The sequence below is a fragment of the Pristiophorus japonicus genome, chromosome 16 (assembly GCF_044704955.1).
Source record: "Pristiophorus japonicus isolate sPriJap1 chromosome 16, sPriJap1.hap1, whole genome shotgun sequence".
NCBI lineage: Eukaryota > Metazoa > Chordata > Chondrichthyes > Pristiophoridae > Pristiophorus > Pristiophorus japonicus.
This window is the reverse complement of record NC_091992.1, coordinates 55,738,584-55,762,752: the sequence shown is the minus strand read 5'-3', so window position 1 is coordinate 55,762,752 and position 24,169 is coordinate 55,738,584. Positions and strand designations below refer to the sequence as shown.

General features: G+C 44.8%; 1 protein-coding gene across 1 annotated transcript in view; it reads left to right on the top strand.

Annotated features, from left to right (window-relative positions):
• ap2b1 (adaptor related protein complex 2 subunit beta 1) overlaps positions 1 to 24,169 on the top strand; it is a 249,959-nt gene that overhangs the window by 177,895 nt on the left and 47,895 nt on the right. Inside the window, exon 20 of the mRNA XM_070856807.1 lies at positions 21,139 to 21,240. Within this exon, the coding sequence (XP_070712908.1) occupies positions 21,139 to 21,240 (102 nt within the window). The remainder of the gene's footprint in view (positions 1 to 21,138; positions 21,241 to 24,169) is intronic.

Here is a 24,169-nt window from a genome sequence, read left to right as displayed (position 1 = left end):
CTGATCCCCACATCCCTTGATTCCCCTGCAGTCCAAAAGTCTATCTATCTTAGCCTTGAATATAGTCAACAACTCAGCATTCACAGCCCTTTGGGGTAGAGAATTCCAAAGATTCACAACCTTCTGTGAAGAAATTCCTCCTCATCTCAGTCTTAAATGGCCGACCCCTTATTCTGAGACTATGCCCCCTAGTCCTCTCCAGCCAGGGAAAACAATGCAGCCGGCTATCAGATTTCACTTAGTATTATCAACTGTGTTCCATGAAGAATTCTGAACCATTAGAAAACAACATTTTTTTGGATTAAGACACACACTTTCATATTAAGAGTTTTGCCAACGGGATCTAAAAAGTCTAGTTTTGTAACGATTGGCTTGAGATCGGATCAGGAGAAAAGACTTTAATAATTTAATTGCTCAGCAGCTGTTGCTACTTATCCTGGTCCGGGTACAAAATTTGCATTTTCAAAGAGGCAAGTGTTTGTTAACAACTCTATGGGATTGAGTTTAATGAAAAATATATGAATGTCTTGATCAGTGTCTGATTAATTTGGAAATAAGCTGCAAGTAACACCGATCTGTCAAGTGCCCTGTGCAATGAGTCTCAGCTGTTTCACTGCTTTGTAAATCTAAAAATTGTCTTCTAGCATCTACAGAGGAGCCCGCAACTGCTAGTTTAGAAATATAGAAGGTGCTTGACATTCATAATACCCGGCCTTAAATTTGCCTTCACTAAGTATTGAAATAAATTGTACAGACACTCAATAATTGGCATTGTTTTATGTTAGTTTGGGATTTTTGGAAAAAATTGATCTAAAGTTGACATCAACTAAACTTAAGTGGCAACTGACATTTTTATATTCATGCTGGTCCCACGGGTGCTGATTCCTCCTTTAGTATTTAATGAAGGTTGTGTTTTTATACCACTAATCAGAATTTTTTTTAAGTGGTTCAGTTGCTTAAATAATTCAGAATGCGTACTAGTCCTCAGTGCTTTTTTAAAAAAAAACTCATGAAGTTTAAGAAAGTGCTGATTTTTTTTTTTACACTCACACTTTAAAAAAAATAATCTTTATTTTAAGCCTCCAGCTTTAGCCTCCAAGAAAGCCATGTTTCTTTTGATGGCAAAATACTCCGGCTCCCACATACAATGTATAGCGCAGCTAATCTCGCAAGCTCTCCTTGTGCAATGATGTGAAGCCAGCAGCAGTCTGAATTTGCTCAGCCAATCTATCCCTGTCACAGCATGTGGTCAGTAAGTTCTGTTCTCACCACAGGAAGAAAAGTGCAACGGGCTTTGGTTTTCAGCTGCTTAAAACCGTAGGGTTCTGTAAATCAAAGAGCAGCCACATTATCTTATTGGCAGACAGTCTGTCTTGAAACTGAATTCAATAAGTTGGACGCTTGAACTAACCAGTGAATATTGTTCAGACGTAGGGGCATATCAATTATGTTAACAAGCTATTATATTTTATAATTTAACAACAAGCCAAGCAGTCCGCAACAAGCGTTGTGTTCAGACTGACTGTCAAAGTCTGATCAATGCAGTGATAACTGCAACTCCAGAAGCCACCAATGGAAGCTCCGCCTGACATCTTGTTACTGCAAAAATGTCCAGATCATGTCTTGCAGATATGTGTAGTGGACTCCTCATTTCTTCTTCATCTCAGCCATGTGTATGGAAACCATTTCCGCTGACTGCACATGATGCCAATGCTCCTGAATCATTCTTTTGAAGACTGGCCCCTGAGATCTGGGTCCCTCGGCTTCTCAGCTGCGGTTGGCCATTTCTTCATCCTCCGTGGAGAAACAGCACTCCTCCACTCCCAGGCTCTCGCACTCCGTGCTTCACCTCGTGAAAACCCCTCTGACTCATAACTATTTTTGCTTGGGTGGGTGTACCTGGGTTGGTACTTGAGCAGGTAAGATGCCATGACAGAATTGGTGAGGATAGGCCAAGAGTTGTGGCACTTGATGAGCACAGCTGATCACCTGAGCCTTCCAAGTCATCTCTTAAAACTTCAAAAACACAGAAGCTTGTTTAACTCTAAATACTTAAATTACTCCTGACAGAAATAGCAGCCGAATGCAAGGACTTTTAACAATCCACACAAAGTTGAAACAACCTGCGCTCCCCGTTGCTCTGCTTTTACCAACCTGATCTGGTCTAATGCTCCATCTCCTACAGACTTTCCTGTTTGTCTTCCTATGAGCTGCACAGTTGTCTCCTCGTGTAGACTCAACTTTTTCGAGATTAGTGTCCCTCCTCCTGTAGCAATTCTTGGCACTGGTTATGTGCTACATTTTCCTTTGCAATGGGAGAACACGTGAATATAGCTGACAAGAATACTTCTCATCGTCCCATCATTATCAGACTTGCAAGTGCAAACTCCCTTTAAGCAACTCTCCTTCAAGGTTAGAGTTCTCTCAGTGGTTTGGAGTTAACATGGTACATTATTATTTTCGGAGGTTCCCTGTGAATAGATCAGCTTTCCTGTTTGAACATAAGAATTAGGAGCAGGTGCAGGCCATTTGGCCCCTTGAACCTGCTCCGCCATTCAGTGAGATCATGGCTGATCTTCTACCTCAACTCCACTTTCCTGCACTATCCCCATATCCCTTGATTCCCTTACTATCCAAAAATCTAGCTATCTCTGTCTTGAATTTACTCAAAGACTGAGCCTCCACAGCCCTCTGGGGTAGAGAATTCCAAAGATTCACCACCCTCTGAGTGAAGAAGTATCTCCTCATCTCAATCCTAAATGGCCGACTCCTTATTCTGAGACTATGACTCTCCAGACAGTGGAAACATCCTTCCAGCATCTACCTGGTCAAGCTCTGTAAGAATTTTGTATGTTTCAATGAGATCACCTCTCATTCTTCTAAACTCCAGAGAATATAGGCCTAGTCTACTCAATCTCTCCTCATAGGACAATCCCCCCATCCCAGGAATCAGTCTGGTGAACCTTAGTTGCACACCTTCAATGGCAAGTATATCCTTCCTTGGGTAAGGAGACCAATACTCCAGGTATAGTCTCACCAGGGCCCTATATAATTGCAGTAAAACATCTTTACTCTTATACTCAAATCCTCTTGTAATAAAGGCCAACATACCATTTGCTTTCTTAATTGCTTGCTGTACCTGCATGTTAACTTTCAGTGATTCGTGTACAAGGACACCATCAAAGTATCTAAATCTGGGAGCTGTTCCTACTGCTGATCCACAGCCCACCCCACCCCACCTCCATGCTGCTCCTTCCTCAGTCATTGTTGCACTTTTCTGCTGATGCCTGCCAAAAATTTGTGCCCCTTTAACCAGCTGCAGCACCATTCAATATCCTTCCCTCCCTCGCAATGGTGGAAAACCAATTATCAGCGAGTTTGCCGCTATCATCCTACCGTACATAACTAATGTGTGCCAGTCCAGAAAATGTGACCGGTTAGTGACTGATTCATGCAGTTGAGCGGAAGTCCCATCTGCGCTAATCTGCCAACGGAATGAGAATCCAGACCCAAATGTGCAGATCCAACCAGCCATTTTATTTTGTCCTCTGGAATAGTACAGCACAATTATGGAGTCTCCAAGGCTGAAATAAAACTTTAAATAAAAGTCCAAGGTCCTCGACCATTCCACATCACATCACTCTGAATGAGCTCCTTATGCGAGTTGTTCAGCCCATTGATGGAAAATATTTCTATTAGAAGAAATTGAGGTTCCAGAGAGTAATCAAAATGGGAAAAGAATGTGTAATACTGTACAAAAACAAAATACTGTGGATGCTGGAATCTGAAATAAAAACAGAAAATGCTGGAAATCTCAGCGGGTCAGGCAGCATCTGTGGAGAAAAATAGTTAACGTTTTGAGTAGATGACCCTTCGTCAGAACTATATAATACTGTGTTTGGTGGCGGCCTGTATGCTGGCCTACAAGCACCATCGGAGCAGGCCGGGGAGTGGAAGGAGCAGCGTGGCGGCAAACCACTCCAGGGAGCAGCACGTGCTGGAGCAGGAGAGCGATGGCAGCAAAGAAAGCGACTGGATTGGACGTCACCAAGGTCCAGGTCACTAATTGGAGCGTGGGCAGGTACATCAGGAGCGGTGAGATTAAGGCGCAGGACCGGTGAGAGACTGTAGAGCAATGTGATCGGGGCCCAGGAGAGGCGTGGGTTCGGGGCCCAGGAGAGGCGAGGGCTCGGGCAGCACGGGCCAGCCCACACTGCGATTATGTGTGCGCGCTAGGCCCGTGCAGCAGAGCTGATCTCCAGTCATCTTGGTTAATCCTTGCCACTGGACCAAGACCTAACTCTGTCAAGCCCGTGTGGTGGCTGGTGTGCAACGGCCACCACACGTTAAACAAAATCCACACACAGGCACCTTCCACCCTTCAGGATTTAGTTCGGGACCTGGAATATTAGGTCCTCATTGAACACCTGTGAACCTTTTGGCGTGGAAGCAAGTCATCCTCAATTCGAGGGACTGCCTGATGATGTAGGTCTTGTATTCTGTCAAAAATGTGTGGTCAGAAAATAAGCACTGGATTATTTTATTTCCCACACCTGTTCGTATTATGTTATATTGTTATAACAGTGACTACAGTTCAAAAAGTACTTCATTGCCTGTAAAGTGCTTTGAGATGTCCGGTGGACGTGAAAGGCACTATATAAATACATGTCTGTCTTTCTTTCGTTCCCTGGATTTCAGCCTTGGGTCTTCTGTTCGTACTTCCCTTTCATTAGAATGCTCCAGCAGCCTGTGTGATGGAGACTAGAGAGCAGGAATTATTTTGCTACTGATTATTTCGACACTATTTTCCTGCTCTGGGTGGAGCTGATAACTGTAATGAACCTTGACTGCAGAACATCTCTGACTTTTAAGTTTTAAAATAGTGCAGTGTTGCAGAGGAACCCGAGTGAGTTCAGACATTTTGTGGCTCTGCATTTTACAAAATAGCTGAGTATTAAATATCTTGCAACTGCCAAATGTTTTTTTTTAACTGTTGTGTGATTTAAGGGCATTCTTCAGACAAATGTTTGCATCTAAAAGTGAATGTGTAGGTCATGGTAGCATCGTGGTTATGTTACTGAACGAATAATCTGGAACAAAAAGCTAGTATCAGTAATGGCGACCATGAAACTAATGGATTGTCGTAAAAACCATGGGAAGAAAATCTGTCGTCTTTACCTGGTCTGGCCAATGTGATTCCAGGTCCACAGCATTGTAGTTGACTCTTAACTGTCGTCTGAAATGGTTGAGCAAGCCATGCAGTTGTAATAAACCACTACGAAAAGCAATAATAAAAATAAAACCGGACGGGCCACCTGGCATCGACTTCGGCACTGGCATGGGACTGAACAACAGCACACCCAGCCTAATCGACCCTATAAAGTCCTTCTCACTAACATCTGGGGTCTTGTGCCAAAATTGGGAGGGCTGTCCCACAGACTAGTCAAGCAACAGCCTGACATTGTCATACTCACAGAATCATTCTCGTACTCATTCAGCCAATGTCCCAGACTCCACCATCACCATCCCTGGGTATGTCCTGTCCCACCGGCAGGACAGTCCCACCAGAGATGGCGGCACTGTGGTATACAGACGGGACTGAATGGCCCTTGGAGTCCTCAACGTTGACTCCGGACCCCATGAATTCTCATGGCTTCAGGTCACGCATGGGCAAGGAAACCTCCTGCTGATTAGCACCTCCCACCCTCCCTCACCTGATGAATCAGTACTCCCCCATGTTGAACACCACTTGGATGAAGCATTGAGGGTAGCAAGGGCACAGAATGTACTCTGGGTGGGGGACTTCAATGTCCATCACCAAGAGTGGCTCGGTAGCACCACTACTGACCAAGCTGGCTGAGTCCTGAAGGACATAGCTGCCAGACTGAGCCTGCAGCAAGTGGTGAGAGAACCAACAGGAGGGAAAAACCTACTTGACCTCGTCTTCACCAGTCTACTTGTCATAGATGCATCTGGCCATGACGGTATTGGTAGCAGTGACCATCGCACAGTCCTTGTGGAGACGAAGTCCCACCTTCACACCGAAGACACCCACCGTCGTTTTGTGTGCCACTACCACCGTGCTCAGAACAGATCTAGACGCACAAAACTGGGCATCCATGAGGCACTGTTAGTCATCAGCAGCAGAATTGTATTCCACCACAATCTGCAACCTCATGGCCCGGCATATCCCTCTCACTACGATTACCTTCAAGCAATGACGAATGCGGAAGAGCATGCCAGGAGCAGCACCAGGCATACCTATAAAATGAGGTGCCAAACTGGGGAAAGCTGCAACGCAGGGCTACAGGCATGCTTAACAGCGGGAGCAGCATGCTATAGACAGAGCTAAGCGATCCCACAATCAACAGATCAGATCAAATCTCTGCAGTCCTGCCACATCCAGTTGGGAATGGTGCTGGACAATTAAACAACTAACGGGAGGAGGTTCCATGAATATCCCCATCCTCAATGATGGCGGAGCCCAGCACGTGAGTGAAAACGCTTGTTTGTTGCAATCATCTTCAGCCAGAAGTGCCGAGTGGATGATCCATATCGATCTCTTCCTGAGGCCTTCAGCCAATTTGATTCACGCCATGTGATATAAAGAAATGGTTGAGCGCACTGGATACAGCAAAGACTATAGGCTCCAACAACATACCGGCTGTCATGTTGAAGACTTGTGCTCCAGAACCAACCATGCCTCTAGCCAAGCTTTTTCATTACAGCTACAACATTGGCTTCAACCCGACAATGTGGAAAACTGTCCAGGTATGTCCTGTCCACAAAAAGCAGGACAAATCCAATCTGACCAATTAGCGCCCCATCAGTCTATTATCAGTAAAGTGGTGGAAGGTATCGTTGACAGTGCTATCAAGTGGCACTTACTCACCAATAATGTGCTCACCGATGTTCAGTTTGGGTTCCGCCAGGACCACTCGGCTCCAGGCCTCATGACTGCCTTGATCCAAACATGAACAAAACAGCTGAATTCCAGAGGTGAGGTGAGAGTCGCTGCCCTTGACATCAAGGCAATATTTGACCAAGTGTAGCATCAAGGAGCCCGAGTAAAACTGAAGTCAATGGGAGTCGGGGAAAAGCTCTGACTGGAGTCATACGTAGGACAAAGGAAGATGGTTGTGGTTGTTGGAGGTGAATATTTAGCCCAAAGACATTGCGGCAGAAGTTCTTCAGGGCAATGACCTAGTCCCAACCATCTTCAGCTGCTTCATCAATAACCTTCCCTCCATCATAAGGTCTGAAGTGGGGATGTTTGCTGATGATTACACAGTGTTCAGTTCCATTTGCAACTTCTCAGATAATGAAGCAGTGTATACCCGCATGCAGCAAGACCTGGACGACATTCAGGCTTGGGCTGATAAGTAGCAAGTAACATTCTCATCTCACAAATGCCAGGCAATGATTACCTCCAACAAGCAAGAGTCTAACCACCGCCCCATGTCATTCGATGGCATTTCCATCGCGGAAACCCCCACTATTAACAACCTGGGGGTGACCATTGACCAGAAACCTAACTGGACCAGCCACATAAAAAATGTGGCCACGAGAGCAGGTCAGAGGCTGTGTAGTCTGCGGTGAGTGTCTCACCTCCTGACTCCCCGAAGCCTTTTCACCACCATCTACAAGGCACAAGTCAGGAGTGTGATGGAATACTCTCCACTTGCCTGGATGAGTGCCGCTCCCACAACACTCAAGAATCTTGACACCATTCCAGGACAAAGCCCGCTTGATTGGCACCCCATCCACCACCTTACACATTCACTCCCTCCATCACTGGCGCACCGTGGCTGCAGTGTGTACCATCTACAAGATGCACTGCAGAAACTTACCAAGGCTTCTTCGACAGCACCTCCCAAACCTGTGAGCTCTACCACCTAGAAGGATAAGGGCAGTAGGCGCATAGAAACACGTTCCCCTCCAAGTTACACACCATCCTGATTTGGAAATGTATCGCCGCTCCTCCGTTGTCGCTGGGTCAAAACCCTGGAACTCCCGAACAGCACTGTGGGAGAACCTTCACCACACAGACTGTGGCGGTTCAAGAAGGCAGCTCACCATCACCACCTCGAGGGCAATTGGTGTGGGCAATAAATGCTGGCCTTGCCAGCGACTCCTACATCCCAGGAACAAATTAAAAAAAAAACACTTGGTAGACACGTCCATGAATTCTATGGGCAAATTAATTGGCTGCGATGTGACCTCTGAAAAGATCATTTGTGGCAGCATGCAAACAAAGTGTTTTCATGCAATTCCGGGAATAGATCAAAGCAGCGATTTCATTTAATTACTTCGCCTTTTTAAAGGGAAATGATGTGGCTGTAAATGTGGCACCGTTCACTAATCTAGGCAAATTAATTCTTCCCCAGCACTGTGGGGGGTCCCAGAAACCCCAGCACTGTGGGGGGGTCCCAGAAACCCCAGCACTGTGGGGGGTCCCAGAAACCCCAGCACTGTGGGGGGTCCCAGAAACCCCAGCACTGTGGGAGGTCTCAGAAACCCCAGCACGGGGGTGGGGGGGGTGGGGGTGGGTGGGGGGGGTCCCAGAAACCCCAGCACTGTGGGAGGGCCCCAGCTTCCCCAGCACTGTGGGGGGGTCCCAGAAACCCCAGCACTGGGGGGGGTCCCAGAAACCCCAGCACTGTGGGGGGGGGGGGTCCCAGAAACCCCAGCACTGTGGGGGTTCCAGAAACCCCAGCACTGTGGGGGGTCCCAGAACTTCAAAGGGCAACTGTATTAAAAATGTTGGTGGGGCAGTCTGCACTCATTGTGGTCTGTGCTACGTGCGAATCAGAGTAGAAATTGCTGGATAGCTCAGATGAATATGTGGCTTGAGGAGTGGTCCTGGGACATTGGAACTGGTTCTGGGGGAAGTGGGACCAGTACAAACCAGACAGTCTGCACCTAGGCAGGACCGGAACCAATGTCCGAGGGGGAGTGTTTGCTAGTGCTGTTGGGAAGGGGTTAAATTAATATGGCAGGGGGATGGGAACCTATATAGGGAGACAGAGGGAAGTAAAATGGCGGGAGAAGCAAAAGATAGAAAGAAAAGTTCAAAGCGGAGGGCAGAGAAAACCAAGGCAAAAATCAAAAAGGGTCACATTACAGCAAAAGTCTAAAGGGACAAAGTGTGTTAAAAAGACAAGCCTGAAGGCTCTGTGCCTCAATACGAGAAGTATTCGGAATAAGGTGGATGAATTAACTGCGCAGGCAGCTATTAACGAGTATGATATAATTGGGATTACGGAGACATGGCTCCAGGGTGACCAAGGCTGGGAACTCAACATCCAGGGGTATTCAACATTCAGGAAGGATAGACAGAAAGGAAAAGGAGGTGGGGTAGCGTTGCTGGTTAAAGAGGAAATTAACGCAATAGTAAGAAAGGACATTAGCTTGGATGATGTGGAATCTGTATGGGTAGAGCTGCGGAATACCAAATTGCAGAAAAAGCTAGTGGGAGTTGTGTACAGACCACCAAACAGTAGTAGTGAGGTTGGGGACAGCATCAAACAAGAAATTAGGGATGTGTGCAATAAAGGTACAGCAGTTATCATGGGCAACTTTAATCTACATATTGATTGGGCTAACCAAATTGGTAGCAGTACGGTGGAGGAGGATTTCCTGGAGTGCATGAGGGATAGTTTTCTAGACCAATATGTCGAGAAGCCAGCTAGAGGGCTGGCCATCCTAGACTGGGTGATGTGTAATGAGAAAGGACTAATTAGCAATCTTGTTGTGCGAGGCCTCTTGGGGAAGAGTGACCATAACATGGTAGAATTCTTTATTAAGATGGAGAGTGACACAGTTAATTCAGAGACTAGGGTCCTGAACTTAAGGAAAGGTAACTTCGATGGTATGAGACATGAATTGGCTAGAATAGACTGGTGAATGATACTAAAAGGGTTGACGGTGGATAGACAATGGCAAACATTTAAAGATCACATGGGTGAACTTCAAAAATTGTACACCCTTATCTGGAGTAAAAATAAAACGGGGAAGGCGGCTCAACCATGGCTAACAAGGGAAATTAGGGATAGTGTTACATCCAAGGAAGAGGCATATAAATTGGCCAGAAAAAGCAGCAAACCTGAGGACTGGGAGAAATTTAAAACTCGGCAAAGGAGGACAAAGGGTTTAATTAGGAGGGGGAAAATAGAGTGCGAGAGGAAGCTTGCTGGGAACATAAAAACTGACTGCAAAAACTTCTATAGATATGTGAAGACAAACGTAGGTCCCTTGCAGTCAGAATCAGGTGAATTTATAATGAGGAACAAAGAAATGGCAGACAAATTGAACAAATACTTTGGTTCTGTCTTCACGAAGGAAGACACAAATAACCTTCCGGAAATACTAGGGGACCGAGGGTCTAGCGAGAAGGAGGAACTGAAGGAAATCCTCATTAGTCAGGAAATTGTGTTCGGGAAATTGATGGGATTAGGCCGATAAATCCCCGGGGCCTGATAGTCTGCATCTCAGAGTACTTAAGGAAGTGCCCCTAGAAATAGTGGATGCATTGGTGATCATTTTCCAACAGTTTATCAACTCTGGATCAGTTCCTATGGACTGGAGGGTAGCTAATGTAACACCACTTGTTTAAAAAAGGAGGGAAAGAGAAAACGGGTAATTATAGACCGGTTAGCCTGACATCAGTAGTGGGGAAAATGTTGGAAAGATGAAATAGCAGCACATTTGGAAAGCAGTGACAGGATCGGTCCAAGTCAGCATGGATTTATGAAAGGGAAATCATGCTTGACAAATCTTCTGGAATTTTTTGAGGATGTAACTGGTAGAATGGACAAGGGAGAACCAGTGGATGTGGTGTATTTGAACTTTCAAAAGGCTTTTGACAAGGTTCCACACACGAGATTGGTGTGCAAAATTAAAGCACATGGTATTGGGGTAATGTATTGACATGCATAGAGAACTGGTTGGCAAACAGGAAACAGAGTCTCGGGATAAACGGGTCCTTTTCAGAATGGCAGGCAGTGACTAGTGGGGTGCCGCAGGGCTCAGTGCTGGGACCCTAGCTTTTACAATATACATCAATGATAGTTTGCAGATGACACTAAGCTGAGTGGCGGTGTGAGCTGTGAGGAGGATGCAAAGAGGCTGCAGAGTGACTTGGACAGGTTAGGTGAGTGGACGAATGCATGGCAGATGCAGTATAATGTGGATAACTGTGAAGTTAGCCACTTTGGTGGTAAAAACATAAAGGCAATATATTATCTGAATGGCGGCAGATTAGGAAAAGGGGAGGTGCAACGAGACGTGGGTGTCATGGGACCTCAGTCATTGAAGGTAGGCATGCAGGTGCAGCAGGCTGTGAAGAAGGCAAATGGCATGTTGGCCTTACTAGCTAGGGGATTTGAGTATAGGAGCAAGGAGGTCTTACTGCAGCTGTACAGGGACTTGGTGAGGCCTCACCTGGAATATTGTGTTCAGTTTTGGTCTCTTAATCTGAGGAAGGACGTTCTTGCTATTGAGGGAGTGCAGCGAAGGTTCACCAGACTAATTCCCGGGCTGGCAGGACTGACATATGAGGAGAGACTGGATCGACTGGGCCTTTATTCACTGCAGTTTAGAAGAATGAGAGGGGATCTCATAGAAACATATAAAATTCTGACGTGACTGGACAGGTTAGATGCAGGAAGAATGTTCCCAATGTTGGGGGATTCCAGAACCAGGGGTCACAGTCTAAGGATAAGGGGTAAGCCATTTAGGACTGAGATGAGGAGAAACTTCTTCACTCAGAGAGTTGTTAACCTGTGGAATTCTCTTCCGCAGAGAGTTGTTGATGCCAGTTTTTTAGATATATTCAAGAGGGAGTTAGATATGGCCCTTATGGCTAAAGGGATCAAGGGGTATGGAGAGAAAGCAGGAAAGGGGTACTGAGGTGAATGATCAGCCATGATCTTATTGAATGGTGGTGCAGGCTCCAAGGGCCGAATGGCCTGCTCCTGCACCTATTTTCTATGTTTCAATGTTTACATAGCCTGACATAGTAGAATAGCCTGTTGGTATTGGCATTCTCCCAGGCTTCTCACACGAGCCAATCCCCAATGTGCAATTAGTCAAGGGGTAGTGATTTCCCCTTTGCGAATCTATGTTTTTCTAAGGAAATGATTCTATGTTCAAAAACCTTTTTTTTTCTGTCATTAGAAATAGACAAAATTACATTTCCATTTTCCATTTCTTTTTCTTGTATGATATAGATGCGTTTAATGACTGCAATCCTAACAAGACTTCTTGGTCACCAACAGGAAGCATGCCCTTGCGATAGGAAATTTCTGACCTCAGTAATGTCACTTCTTAATAGCAAAGTTGAACATTGGGGGCCTTGTTCAGCTGAGCTTTGTACAGGTTATCTGAAACTAGCTGTAATAAGGCTAATGGCCCAGTTATTATCCACATTTTCACTGCCCCAGCGACATCATATGCTGATTTCTCAGAAGTTGGCAGTTTGGGGTTAGTAAGTAGTAGGATCACCTTGAGGTAGTTTTGCGTTGCTATTGCTGCACCAGAGATGCAATCGCTGGGGAATCTCCCTATTTAAATCTCAAAGTGCTTGAGCGTCTTCTCTATTGCCTTTAAGTATCTAATATTAGAAAATACCCAACTATACTGTCAGCTCCATTCTAAGATGACAAACTTCACTGCTTAATGCGCTATAATTACGGCATAAAAAAATCCAGGACGCAATTATAATTTCTGGTTAGCTGCCCTGTCTTATCTCAGTGCACTGCTATAGCCTTGTGAATTGTCACATTATCTTTTGGTTCCTTAAGCGGGCCAACAGTAAGCACCATCGCCATGTATTTGCGCAAGTGTTCAGGATCCTTTGTTGCCCTGTGTAATTGTCCTTTGTTCATCTACACTGGAATAGCTGTTATTCTGACAGGTCAGATTACAAGGTTGTTGCGGTTATAATGAACATGTCTCTGATGTTTATTGCTGAGATAGCGGGGACTGTTGATTAAAAGCACTGAGTCGGGTCCTTTTAATCAGCTTGAGGCCTCCAATTGCACATGGTAGAATGCTCATTAAAAACTGAGAATATTCTCAACAACAGTAACAAAAAATTCTCTGGTTAATTCTACAAACATACAGAAGCCAGTTCAAGATTCACAGTTAGGATTACTTTTGATCTGCTATGCACATTTTAGCAATAATGGCTTTTTACCAAAGTTTGAGGCCACAGTCCCCCTACCAGTTTATTTGCTTTTCTTTAATCCATCCGCTGGCTGCTGGCTTTGCATAATGATATGAATTAGTTTGCCAGTCATAGTACAGGATTTGTATTTTCAGAATCATTCTTCTTTGGTACATTTATGATCAGTTTATGTTTTTGCCAGTTTTCTACCTGGTTCTCGCCTCCTAAAGGCTCTGTCTCCTGGTACTGTTCCACTGGGGCCAGGTACTCTTCAGTACATCACCCGATTGGCCAGTCTATGTACATGGCTAGACATAAGAGCATCATATAAACTGATCATAAATGTACCAAAGAAGAATGATTCTGAAAATACAAATCCTGTACTATGACTGGCAAACTAATTCATATCATTATGCAAAGCCAGCAGCCAGCGGGTGGATTAAAGAAAAGCAAATAAACTGGTAAGGGGACTGTGGCCTCAAATTTTGGTAAAAAGCCATTAATTATTGCTAAAATGTGCATAGCAGATCAAAAGTAATCCTACCTGTGAATCCTGAACTGGCTTCTGCAGATTTAACCAGAGAATTTTTTGATCATGGCTGATCTGATCTTGGGCTCAGCTCCACTTCTCTGCACTCTCCCCATAACCCTTGACTCCCTTATTGTTCAAAAATCTGTCTGTCTTCACCTTAAACATAATCAATGACCCAGCCTCCACAGCTCTCTGGGCAGAGCATTCTACAGATTTATGACCCTCAGAGAAGAAATTCCACCTCATCTCAGTTCTAAATAGGCGACCCCTTATTCTTAAACTATGCCCCTTAGTTCTAGCTTCCCTCACGAGTGGAAACATCCTCTCTGCATTTACCTTCTCGAGCCCCCTCAGTATGTTTCAATAGTGATAGACTATTTTAACACAGTGCCATCACAGATGAGCTTGAACTCGTCCTCACACAGTGTGCAAACTTTCCAGCAGGGTCCCTGGGTAATAACCTGGAGCAGGAGCCTTACTTGATTTTCCCTTTCTTAGTCCAAGGACACTGAGGCCAGGTGCAGGGCCTTTTATGCCATTTGGCTTCGAATAGTGTAATAGGATATTACCTGAGTGGCAGATAGGGCCTCAGTTTAACGTTTGATCTAAAAGACGACATCTCCGAGAGTGCAGCACTCCCTCAGTACTGCTGTCAATTGTCAGCCTAGATTATGTGTTGAATTCTTTGGAGTGGGGCTGGAACCCACAAACTTCTGACTTCGAGGTTTTACCACTTAGTCAAGACTGGCATCTATAAAATATATATGTAAATTGGAGAAAACCATTTGTTTTTTTCCTACCTGCACTCATCTTTAAAGATCAATTAATCTACCTCCTTGGATCTCTCTGCTAAGAATATTACTATTTAGGGATACATTCAGGGCCATCTCAACTAACCTGATTGGTTCATGGGTGAGAAGTGTTAAGCATGCAAAAACAAGTGTCACATCATGATCTGAACTGGTACAGCACATGGCATGCTGTTCCTGTGACTTACAAAGACAGGCAAAACACCTGTTCTTTTTCTCTGGCATTGAGATCATTGTTCTGCAGTTCACTTCTTCAATCCCTGGAACTCATTCCTAGGGATGAATAATCAGAGAATCATAGAAATTAACAACACGGAAGGAGGTCATTTCGGCCCATCAAGTCCGTGTCGGCCAACAAAGAGCTGTCCAGCCTAATCCCACTTTCCAGCTCTCGGTCCGTAGCCCTGTAGGTTACGGCACTTCAAGTGCACATCCAAGTACTTTTTAAATGTGGTGAAGGTTTCTGCCTCTACCATCCTTTCAGGCAGTGAGTTCCAGACCCCCACCACCCTCCGGGCGAAGAAATCTCCCCTCAAATCCCCTCTAAATTTCCTACCAATTACTTTAAATCTATGCCCCCTGGTTCTTGGCCACACTAAGGGGAATAGGTCCATCCTATCCATTCTATCTAGGCCCCTCATCATTTTATACACCTAAATAAGGTCTCCCCTCAGCCTCCTCTGTTCGAAAGAAAACAAACCCAGCTTATCCAATCATTCCTCATAGCTAAAATTCTCCAGTCCAGGCAACAACCTCATAAATCTCCTTTGTACCCTCTCTAGTGCAATCACATCTTTCCTGTAATGTGGTAACCAGAACTGCGTGCAGTACTCTAGCTGTGGTCTAACTAGTGTGTCATACAGTTCAAGCATAACCTTCCTACTCATGTATTCTATGCCTCGGCTAATAAAGGCAAGTATTCCGTATGCCTTCTTGACCACCTTACCTGGCCTGCTCCCTTGCGGGAACTGTGGTCATGCATAATGTATGCTTTCTCCCTTAATGAGTTTCAAAAAATAATCTCTTTCAATCCTATAAAACCCTACCAAGCTTTATACCGATTGTAATTCAGGGCCCACAGCACAAACTTACTGCTAAATCGACACTATGTTGACAGTCTCACTCATGGAAACCACAGTTTGTCTGGTTTTGAAAGCAGGAGAATGTCACATTAGTCGAGACAGAGTAGAAGAGCTTTTACATCTAACTATATTATGTCTGACCTGGAAATGTATTTGATGCTGACGAGGGTTCTCCCAAATTAGAAAATGTTCCAAACTTCGCTTTGACCATTTCTTAGATAATTCAATGGTCTACCTCACTTTCCAAAACCGAGGAACTTTTGAACTGTTGAATCTTTTCGGCCTTTGATTTAGATTCAAGGAAATATACAATAATCAGGCTTCAGATGGAAACTAATCTGTTAACTTGGACTAATCCTTAATCATAAAATTATATACCGTTAACATTTGCATTTATAGCTAATTGAAGATGCAATCTTGCGGAAATCAAGTGTGCATTTTGGAAATTGGAATCTGCACCCAATGGATTAGCCATATCTCGATGGTAAAATTAAAAACCCTTGACTGCTGGAAATCTGAATTAAAATCAGAAAATACTAGCGGTGTCAGAGCAAAAGGTGCAATCCATTATTAGAACTGAAATATTGCCTTATCTTTCTCTCTCAGATGTTGATTGCCATGCTGTGCATTAGCATTTTGTGTCCTATTTCTTACTGTCCAAGCATCTGAGGTTGGAAAAAAACAGCCCGTTAGTCATAACTCTGTTTTTTGTCCCTGCTACTTACTGTTAGTCATGTAATTGCACGGCAGCTTAGAACTTCAAATCAACCTGCTTTACATAGCTGACCCCAGTGTACAGTTTTACAACGGTAAAGAGTAAATGTACAGCTTGCAGTTCAAACGTTTGAGTGAACTGGTGTTTGTAGATTCAAATTCTCTTTTAAAGTGCATACAAGCTTTTGAAACCTTAGTGCTTGTTTTTTTAAAAACAATTCTTGTGCAATGAACAGTTTTTTGAAAAAGCTTCCTGAATTTATTTAGTACGTGGAGATTCACAAGTCGCCCTCCTAATCTACCACATAACACAACTTCCGTGGATCAATCGCCTTAGCCTCAGAAGGTAAATAATGAAACCTTTACATCTTATAAAATAACAATGGGTAATTTGCACTTTGATATTGTGGAAGTACCATAGTTCCTGCTATTCTAAAGATGTGTTCTACTGTTGGTGGAGACCCAGGATCTCCCAGAGTCACACTTGCTTTAACTTTCCCACAAAGCCACTGGTCCCTTTAATTCCGTCTGGGTGCCAGTAAATCCGAGGCCAGATTTTTTCTATAGCTGCCATCTGAGGGGTTCAGTTCACCTCCTTTATTATAATGTGCCATAGTTGGAGGAGTACTGCAATCCAACTATAAACTATCAATATAAAATGCCTTGAGCAGTTAGCTTCAATATCATTCCCATCAACTCTTGATACACTTCACTGGTTACTGGCATTTTATGCCCAGCTGTATCTGCAGCAAGAATATCTCTCTCTCTCTCTCACACACACACACACACACACACACACACACACACACACACACACACACACACACACACACACACACACACACACAAAACCCCGCCTTGGAGTGTTCATTTAATGGCAACATACTGAGTGATTCTAGAAAAAATCTTCCGCAGCAATAGGAATATGTTATGGAATAAAGGCCTATTTTACAGTTGGTTCTCTATCAGATACATATCTATTATATATAAAAAATGGAGTAGATCACTCTCTGCCTTACCCACTTCCCACCTTCCAAATACCGCCCCTCCCGCCTCACAGGGTGGCATAAAATTTAGTTCAACAACAACTTGTATTTATAGAGCGCCTTAACGTAGTGAAACATCCCAAGGCACTTCACAGGAGTATTATGCGATAAAAATTTGACACCGAGATGCATAAGTAGAAATTAGTGCAGGTTGGTCAAAGAGGTAGGTTTTAAGGAGCGTCTTGAAGGAGGAAAGAGAGGCGGAGAGGTTTAGGGAGGGAGTTCCAGAGCTTGGGGCCTAGGCAACAGAAAGCACAGCCACCATTGGTTGAGCGATTATAATCAGGGATGCTCAAGAGGGCAGAATTAGAGGAGCGCAGACATCTCGGGGTTTGTGGGGCTTGAGAAGATTGCAGAGATAGGGAGGGGCGAGGCCATGGAGGGATTTGAAAATAAGGATGGAAATTTTGAAATCGAGGTGTTGCTTAACCGGAAGCCATTGTAGGTCAGCGAGCACAGGGGTGATGGGTGAGCGGGACTTGGTGCGAGTTAGGACACGGGCATTCGAAGCGGAATTTTTGTCGACCATTCCCCATTAATAAATTACACCATTCTAATGACCTGGGCAAAGATTCTTACTATCTGTGCACCATTTGAAAATCAAACAGTAATGAGCTGTGATTAGCTTCAGTGCCCTTTTTAGTTTTGCTCCTTTTTTCCTGATTTCTTAATGTTTCTAAATCACGGAGTGATTGCTGATATAGACACAAGGAGCACTTGCATGAGTACGCTGTATTATCATCAGTAGAAATTAAGTTCAGGGTGCTTCAAATGTGTCATTTTAATTCAATGTTGATTCAGCTCCCTCATACATCAGGCTTAATGATCTCTTCAAGCCTAGTACCCAAAGGTAATGCCAGTCTACACGGTTTAACCAGAAAATACTTCAAACATGTACTTCTAATTAATTCCAGCTATTTAACCTTTTAAAAGAAGACTGATTGGGATAAGGATTGGTTTAAAAGTATAAAAGTCAGGAAATCCTGCTACAACTGTACAGGACGTTGGTGAGACACACCTGGAGTACTGCGTACAATTTTGGTCTCTTTATTTAAGGAGGGATATACTTACATTGGAGGCAGTTCAGAGAAAGTTCACGAGACTGATTCCTGAGATGAAGGGGTTGTCTTCTGAGCAAAGGTTGAGTAGGTTGTGCCTATACTCATTGGAGTTTAGAAGAATGAGAGGTGATCTTAATGAAACCTATAAGATTCGGAGGGGGCTTGACAGGGTAGATGCAAAGAGGATGTTTCCCATCGTGGGGGAATCTAGAACTAGGGGGCATAGTTTCAGAATAAGGGGTTGCCCATTTAAAACGGAGATGAGGAGGAATTTCTTCTCTTGAGGGTCGTGAATCTTTGGAATTCTCTATCCCAGAGAGCTGTGGAGGGGGTCATTGAATATATTTAAGATGGAGATATATGAATGATAAGGAAGTCGAGGGAGCGGGCAGGGAAGTGGAGTTGAGGCCAAGATCAGATCAATCATGATCTTATTGAATGGGGTCAAATGACCTAATTCTGCTCATTTCTGATGTTCTTGTGTTTTAATTTGGAGGTGGGTTAAATTGAGTTAAGTCATGAGTTAGCACACTGACCTTCACCTCTAACTTGAATTTGAATCAATCTGACTTGACAAAAGGAACCTTTCAGATGGGAGAAATAAGAAGCTCATTAAAGTTTCCGGGCACATTGGCTGATTTCCTCATGGATGCCACTGAATAGCAAAAAAGCTTACATAAATTTCTTAGTCTCGAGACATCATTCAAATGCCTTGTGTGCAAAATGGGAACATTACACTGGTGCATTAAGGGTGTTCTTCTAAAGCTAGCCTCAAAGGCCCATTGTTAGCAGAGTAGAATTAATGGGCCCAAGTTTCCACAAGAAAAAAAACGGGCGCCCCTTCGAGCTGGGCACCCGTTTATCGCGCCTAAAACGCGCCTAAAAAAATCCTCGGTATTCTGCACCTACTTACAGGTCCTCTGGCCCTCGGCGCAGCCAGCACGAGCTGTGGGGGGGCGAAGCCAGGTCCCGGCGCTGAAAACAGTGCCGGGGCCTCTGCACATGCACGCTACAGTCAGCATTCAAGTGCAGTAGCTCCAGGCGCCGAACTGTGTGGGAGGGGCCCGAAGCACGCAGCCCCTAGCCCTGGCTGAATGGCCTCACTGGGGCTCCTCCCACGGCCAGCTCCTGCTCCCCGCCTGACCAGACCCGACACTCGCTCTCGCTCCCCCCCCCCCCCCGCCGACCAGACCCGACCCGACCCGACGCCCCGCCCCGACCCGACCCCCGCTTCCCCCCCGACCCGACCCGAGACCCGACCCCCGCTCCCGCCCCGAGACCCGCTCCCCCCCCCCCCCGACTGACCCGACCCGCGCTCCTGTTCCCCGATCCGACGCCCCCCCTCTCTCTCTCTCTCCCTCCCTCCCCCTCTCTCTCCCTCCCTCCCCCCTCTCTCTCCCTCCCTCCCCCCCCTCTCTCTCCCTCCCTCCCCCCCCTCTCTCTCCCTCCCTCCCCCCTCTCTCTCCTTCCCTCCCCCCTCTCTCTCCCTCCCTCCCCCCTCTCTCTCCCTCCCTCCCCCCTCTCTCTCCCTCCCTCCCCCCTCTCTCTCCCTCCCTCCCCCCTCTCTCTCCCTCCCTCCCCCCTCTCTCTCCCTCCCTCCCCCCTCTCTCTCCCTCCCTCCCCCCTCTCTCCCCCTCCCTCCCCCCTTCTCTCCCCCTCCCTTCCCCCCTCTCTCTCCCTCCCTCTCTCTCTCTCCGTCCTCCCCCCCCTCTCTCTTCCCCCCCCTCTCTCTCTCTTCCCCCCCCTCTCTCTCTCTTCCCCCCCTCTCTCTCTCTTCCCCCCCTCTCTCTCTCTTCCCCCCCTCTCTCTCTCTTCCCCCCCTCTCTCTCTCTTCCCCCCCTCTCTCTCTCTTCACCCCCTCTCACTCTCTTCCCCCCCCCTCTCACTCTCTTCCCCCCCCCTCTCTCTCTCTTCCCCCCCCTCTCTCTCTCTTCCCCCCCCCCCTCTCTCCCTCCCCCTCCCTCTCTCTCTCTCTCTCTCTCTCTCTCTCTCTCTCTCTCTCTTCCCCCCCTCCCCCCCCTCTCAACGGCACGAACGGCTGCAGAATTCTCCCTGGCTGAAGCACTTTCACACAGGTAGGAAGATGGTTTATTTAATCTTTTCTTGGCTTATAAATGTTTATTCAGGTTGAATTTATTTGTATAATATTTGTAGAAGTATAAATAAGGATTTATTGTAAAATTTAATGAGTTCCCTTCCCCCCCCCCTCGTTCTGGACGTCTAATTTGTAACCTGCGCCTGATTTTTTTAATGTGTAGAACAGGTTTTTTCAGTTCTACAAAAATCTTCACTGGCTCCATTCTACTTTAGTTTGGAGTACATTTTCACTGTGGAAACTTTCAAATCGGGCGTCAGTGGCCGGACACGCCCCCTTTTGAAGAAAAAATTCTGTTCTAAACTAGAACTGTTCTACCTGACTAGAACTGCAGAAAAAAAAATGTGGAGAATTGCGATTTCTAAAATAGTCCGTTCTCCACCAGTTGCTCCTAAAAATCAGGCGCGAATCATGTGGAAACTTGGGCCCATTGTTTCTTCTACATCTCTGTCCCAGGAATGCTTGTTGCTGACCTTGGGTATTAAAAATTGGGTTGTTAAAAATGGAGACCAGCTCAGTCGCTTCTCCAAATATAAATGTCAATTTTACCTTCATTTTAAGGTTGTATTCTCAGTGTTTGTCACTGAATATTTGTTTCTCATGAGTTTCTTTCACTCTATCTCTTATCTAGAGCGTCAGGTCTTCCTTGCTACATGGAAAGACATACCCAATGAAAATGAACTTCAGTTTCAAGTTAAAGAATGCCACTTAAATGCAGGTATGTGGACCATTTCTGGATAAAGTGCTGAGTTTGTACAAAGTGCTGTTGCTAGCATCTAATTTCAGTGCACCAAATTTCTTCCTGTTCTCAAAAATAGGTCCAGAAATGCCCTAGTACACAACACCTAACTATATTCCTAACAAAAGCATACGAAGATTGACTTATTAACGTTAAAAGTTTTATCCATTTGATACATGTTGTATACACCAGCAGCTAGGTGAGGACTTTGGAACAGGCTCAAGGGGCCTTGTGACCTACTCCTGTTCTTATTTCTTCTGATCAATGTTGTGAAACAAAGCATTGGAATTCAGATTTAGTTTCAGTGCAAATATTGCAAGATTTTTCTTAAAGCTTAAAATTAATCAGCTTTATCATTCTACTGAATGCCAACTTGATTCTGTTGACAGCACTATCACCGTTGAGTCAGAAGGTCGCAGATTCAGGGCCCACTGAAGGACATGAGCTCCTAATCCAGGCTGACATCCCAGTGCAGTGCTGAGGAAATGCTGCATTATCAAAGGTGTCCTGCTTTGGATGAGATATTAAATTAAAGCCGCATCTGCTTGTTGCAATGGTCAGTTGAGATCCCATAGCATTATGCAAAGATCAACAGTTCTCCCTCAAATCTGCTTAAAGAAAACAAGTTAACTAGTCATTCATTTAATTCCTCTTTGTAAGATCTAGCTGTGCTCAGAATGGCTGCTCTATTTGCCTACATTAACAACAGTTAATGCATTTGTATGTGCAGCATTTTAGGATTTTGGAGTATGACATGGGTTGGTAATTGGTTGGGAGGTAGGAGACAGCAAGTAGGGATAATGGGAACATTCTCTGATTGGTGATATGTGACAAGTATTATTCCCCAGGGATCTGTACTGGGGTCTCAGCTTTTTACCATATACATCAACGACTTGGATGAAGGAATAGAGAGTTGTATATTCAAGTTTGCAGATTCAGAGGCACAGTAAATTGTGTAGATTGGAGTAGGAAGTTACAAAAGGATATAGACAGACTAAGTGAGAAGCCCAAACTATGGCAGATGGAGTGCAATATGTGGCGTCAAGAAGACAAATCAGAATATTTCCTTAATGGTAAGAGACCAAGAGCTGTGGAGGAGCAAGTTGATTTAGATGTCCATGTACACAAATCATGAAAGCTAGTTTATAGGTGTAATTAGTAATCAAATGGAATGTTGGCCTTTATCTCGAGGGATGGAATACAAAGGGAGATAAATACTGCATCACTTATCATCATCATTATCATAGGCAGTCCCTCGGAATAGAGGAAGACTTGCTTCCACTCTTAAAATGAGTCCTTAGGTGGCTGAACGAGAACCACTGTCCCTGTCACAGGTGGGACAGATGGTCGTTGAGGGAAGGGGTGGGTGGGATAGATTTGCCGTACGCTCTTTCCGCTGCCTGCACTTGATTTCTGCATGCTCTCGACAATGAGACCTGAGGTGCTCAGTGCCCTCCCGGATGCTCTTCCTCCACTTAGGGCGGTCTTTGGCCAGGGACTCCCAGGTGTCAGTGAGGATGTTGCACTTTATCAGGGAGGCTTTGAGGGTGTCCTTGTAGCCGTGAAGGAATTCCGAGTCGAGCCTTGGTCAGACCGCATCTGGAGTACTGTTTCAGTTTTGGGCACCGCCCCTCGGGAAGAATATATTGGCCTTCGAGGGGATACAGCACAGATTGACCGGAATGATACCAGGGCTGAAAGAGTTACATTGAGGATAAGTTGCATACATGTGATATTCCCTTTGGTTTATAAGGTTGAGGGGTGTTTAAAATGATAAAGGAATGCAATAGGGTAGATATTGAGATACCTCTGCTGGGGGGAATTCAGATCAAGGGGGCATAATCTTAAAAAAAAAAAAATTCAATTCATCCTCGACTCTGAGGGACTGCCGAAGAAGAAGAATCTTAAAATTAGAGCTAAGCCATTTAGGAGTGAAATCAGGAGGCACTATTTCCACACCAAGACATCTGGAACTGTCCCACAAAAGGCTGTGGATACCAGGTCAATTCAACATTTTCGAGACTGAGAGACTTTTGAAGGGCAAGGAATATGGATGAAAGGCGGGTAACTGGAGTTGAGATACAGATCAGCCAAGATCCAATTGAATGGCAGCACAGACCCGATGGGCTAAATGGCCTACTCCGATTTCTATGGTCTGAGAGACGTGATAAATGGAAGTTCTTTCTTTGGCATATTCCTGAAACTTGTACTGAACTGTTTGATTTTAATTAAATTGCAGAACCTTTAATGAAAAGACAAACAGGGATTAATTTCTACATGCAGAATTATAATAGAAGATAGCCTCGTCAGCGAGTATAATGTGATTTTAAATGCGCTAGAAATATTAAAAGTTGGATTCGAGTAATGTAGAAAACCAAATCACGAGCACCAGCTTGTTATTTAATACTCAAGGATTAGCTTCTGTATGAATTCCCAAGATAGTTGTGTTGGGATAAAGTTGTACACAATTTGATTATAGAATTCTTGATGTACTCTTTATCCACTCCTGTAATTTGAGTCTTGGAGCAACACTTCTTGGCAAACTGTTTTGTGCAACCGACACAGCTGCCCTGAAGTGTGCATTAAAATTTAATTTCTCGGCTGAGTTCACGATGTGTAAATGTCAACTGTTATGTTCGTCTGTTTTTCAGCTTTTTGTTCAGGTGCGCATTTCAGAGCAGATGATTATGGATATATAATTCCTGATAGTGCCTTTTGAGTATTGCGTCACTTCATTAGAACTTCACAGCTGCTTGTACATAATTAATTTTCTCATTTGTGGTGTCTAGGCGCCAGCACCAAAGCTGCGCTGTCAGTGTTGTCATTGGACGTATTTAGTACATTGTATCAACACTGAATAGAAACGTGAGCCAAGGTCTGTTTATTATGATATAATTCTGGTGGGATACTTCTAGTTTTATCA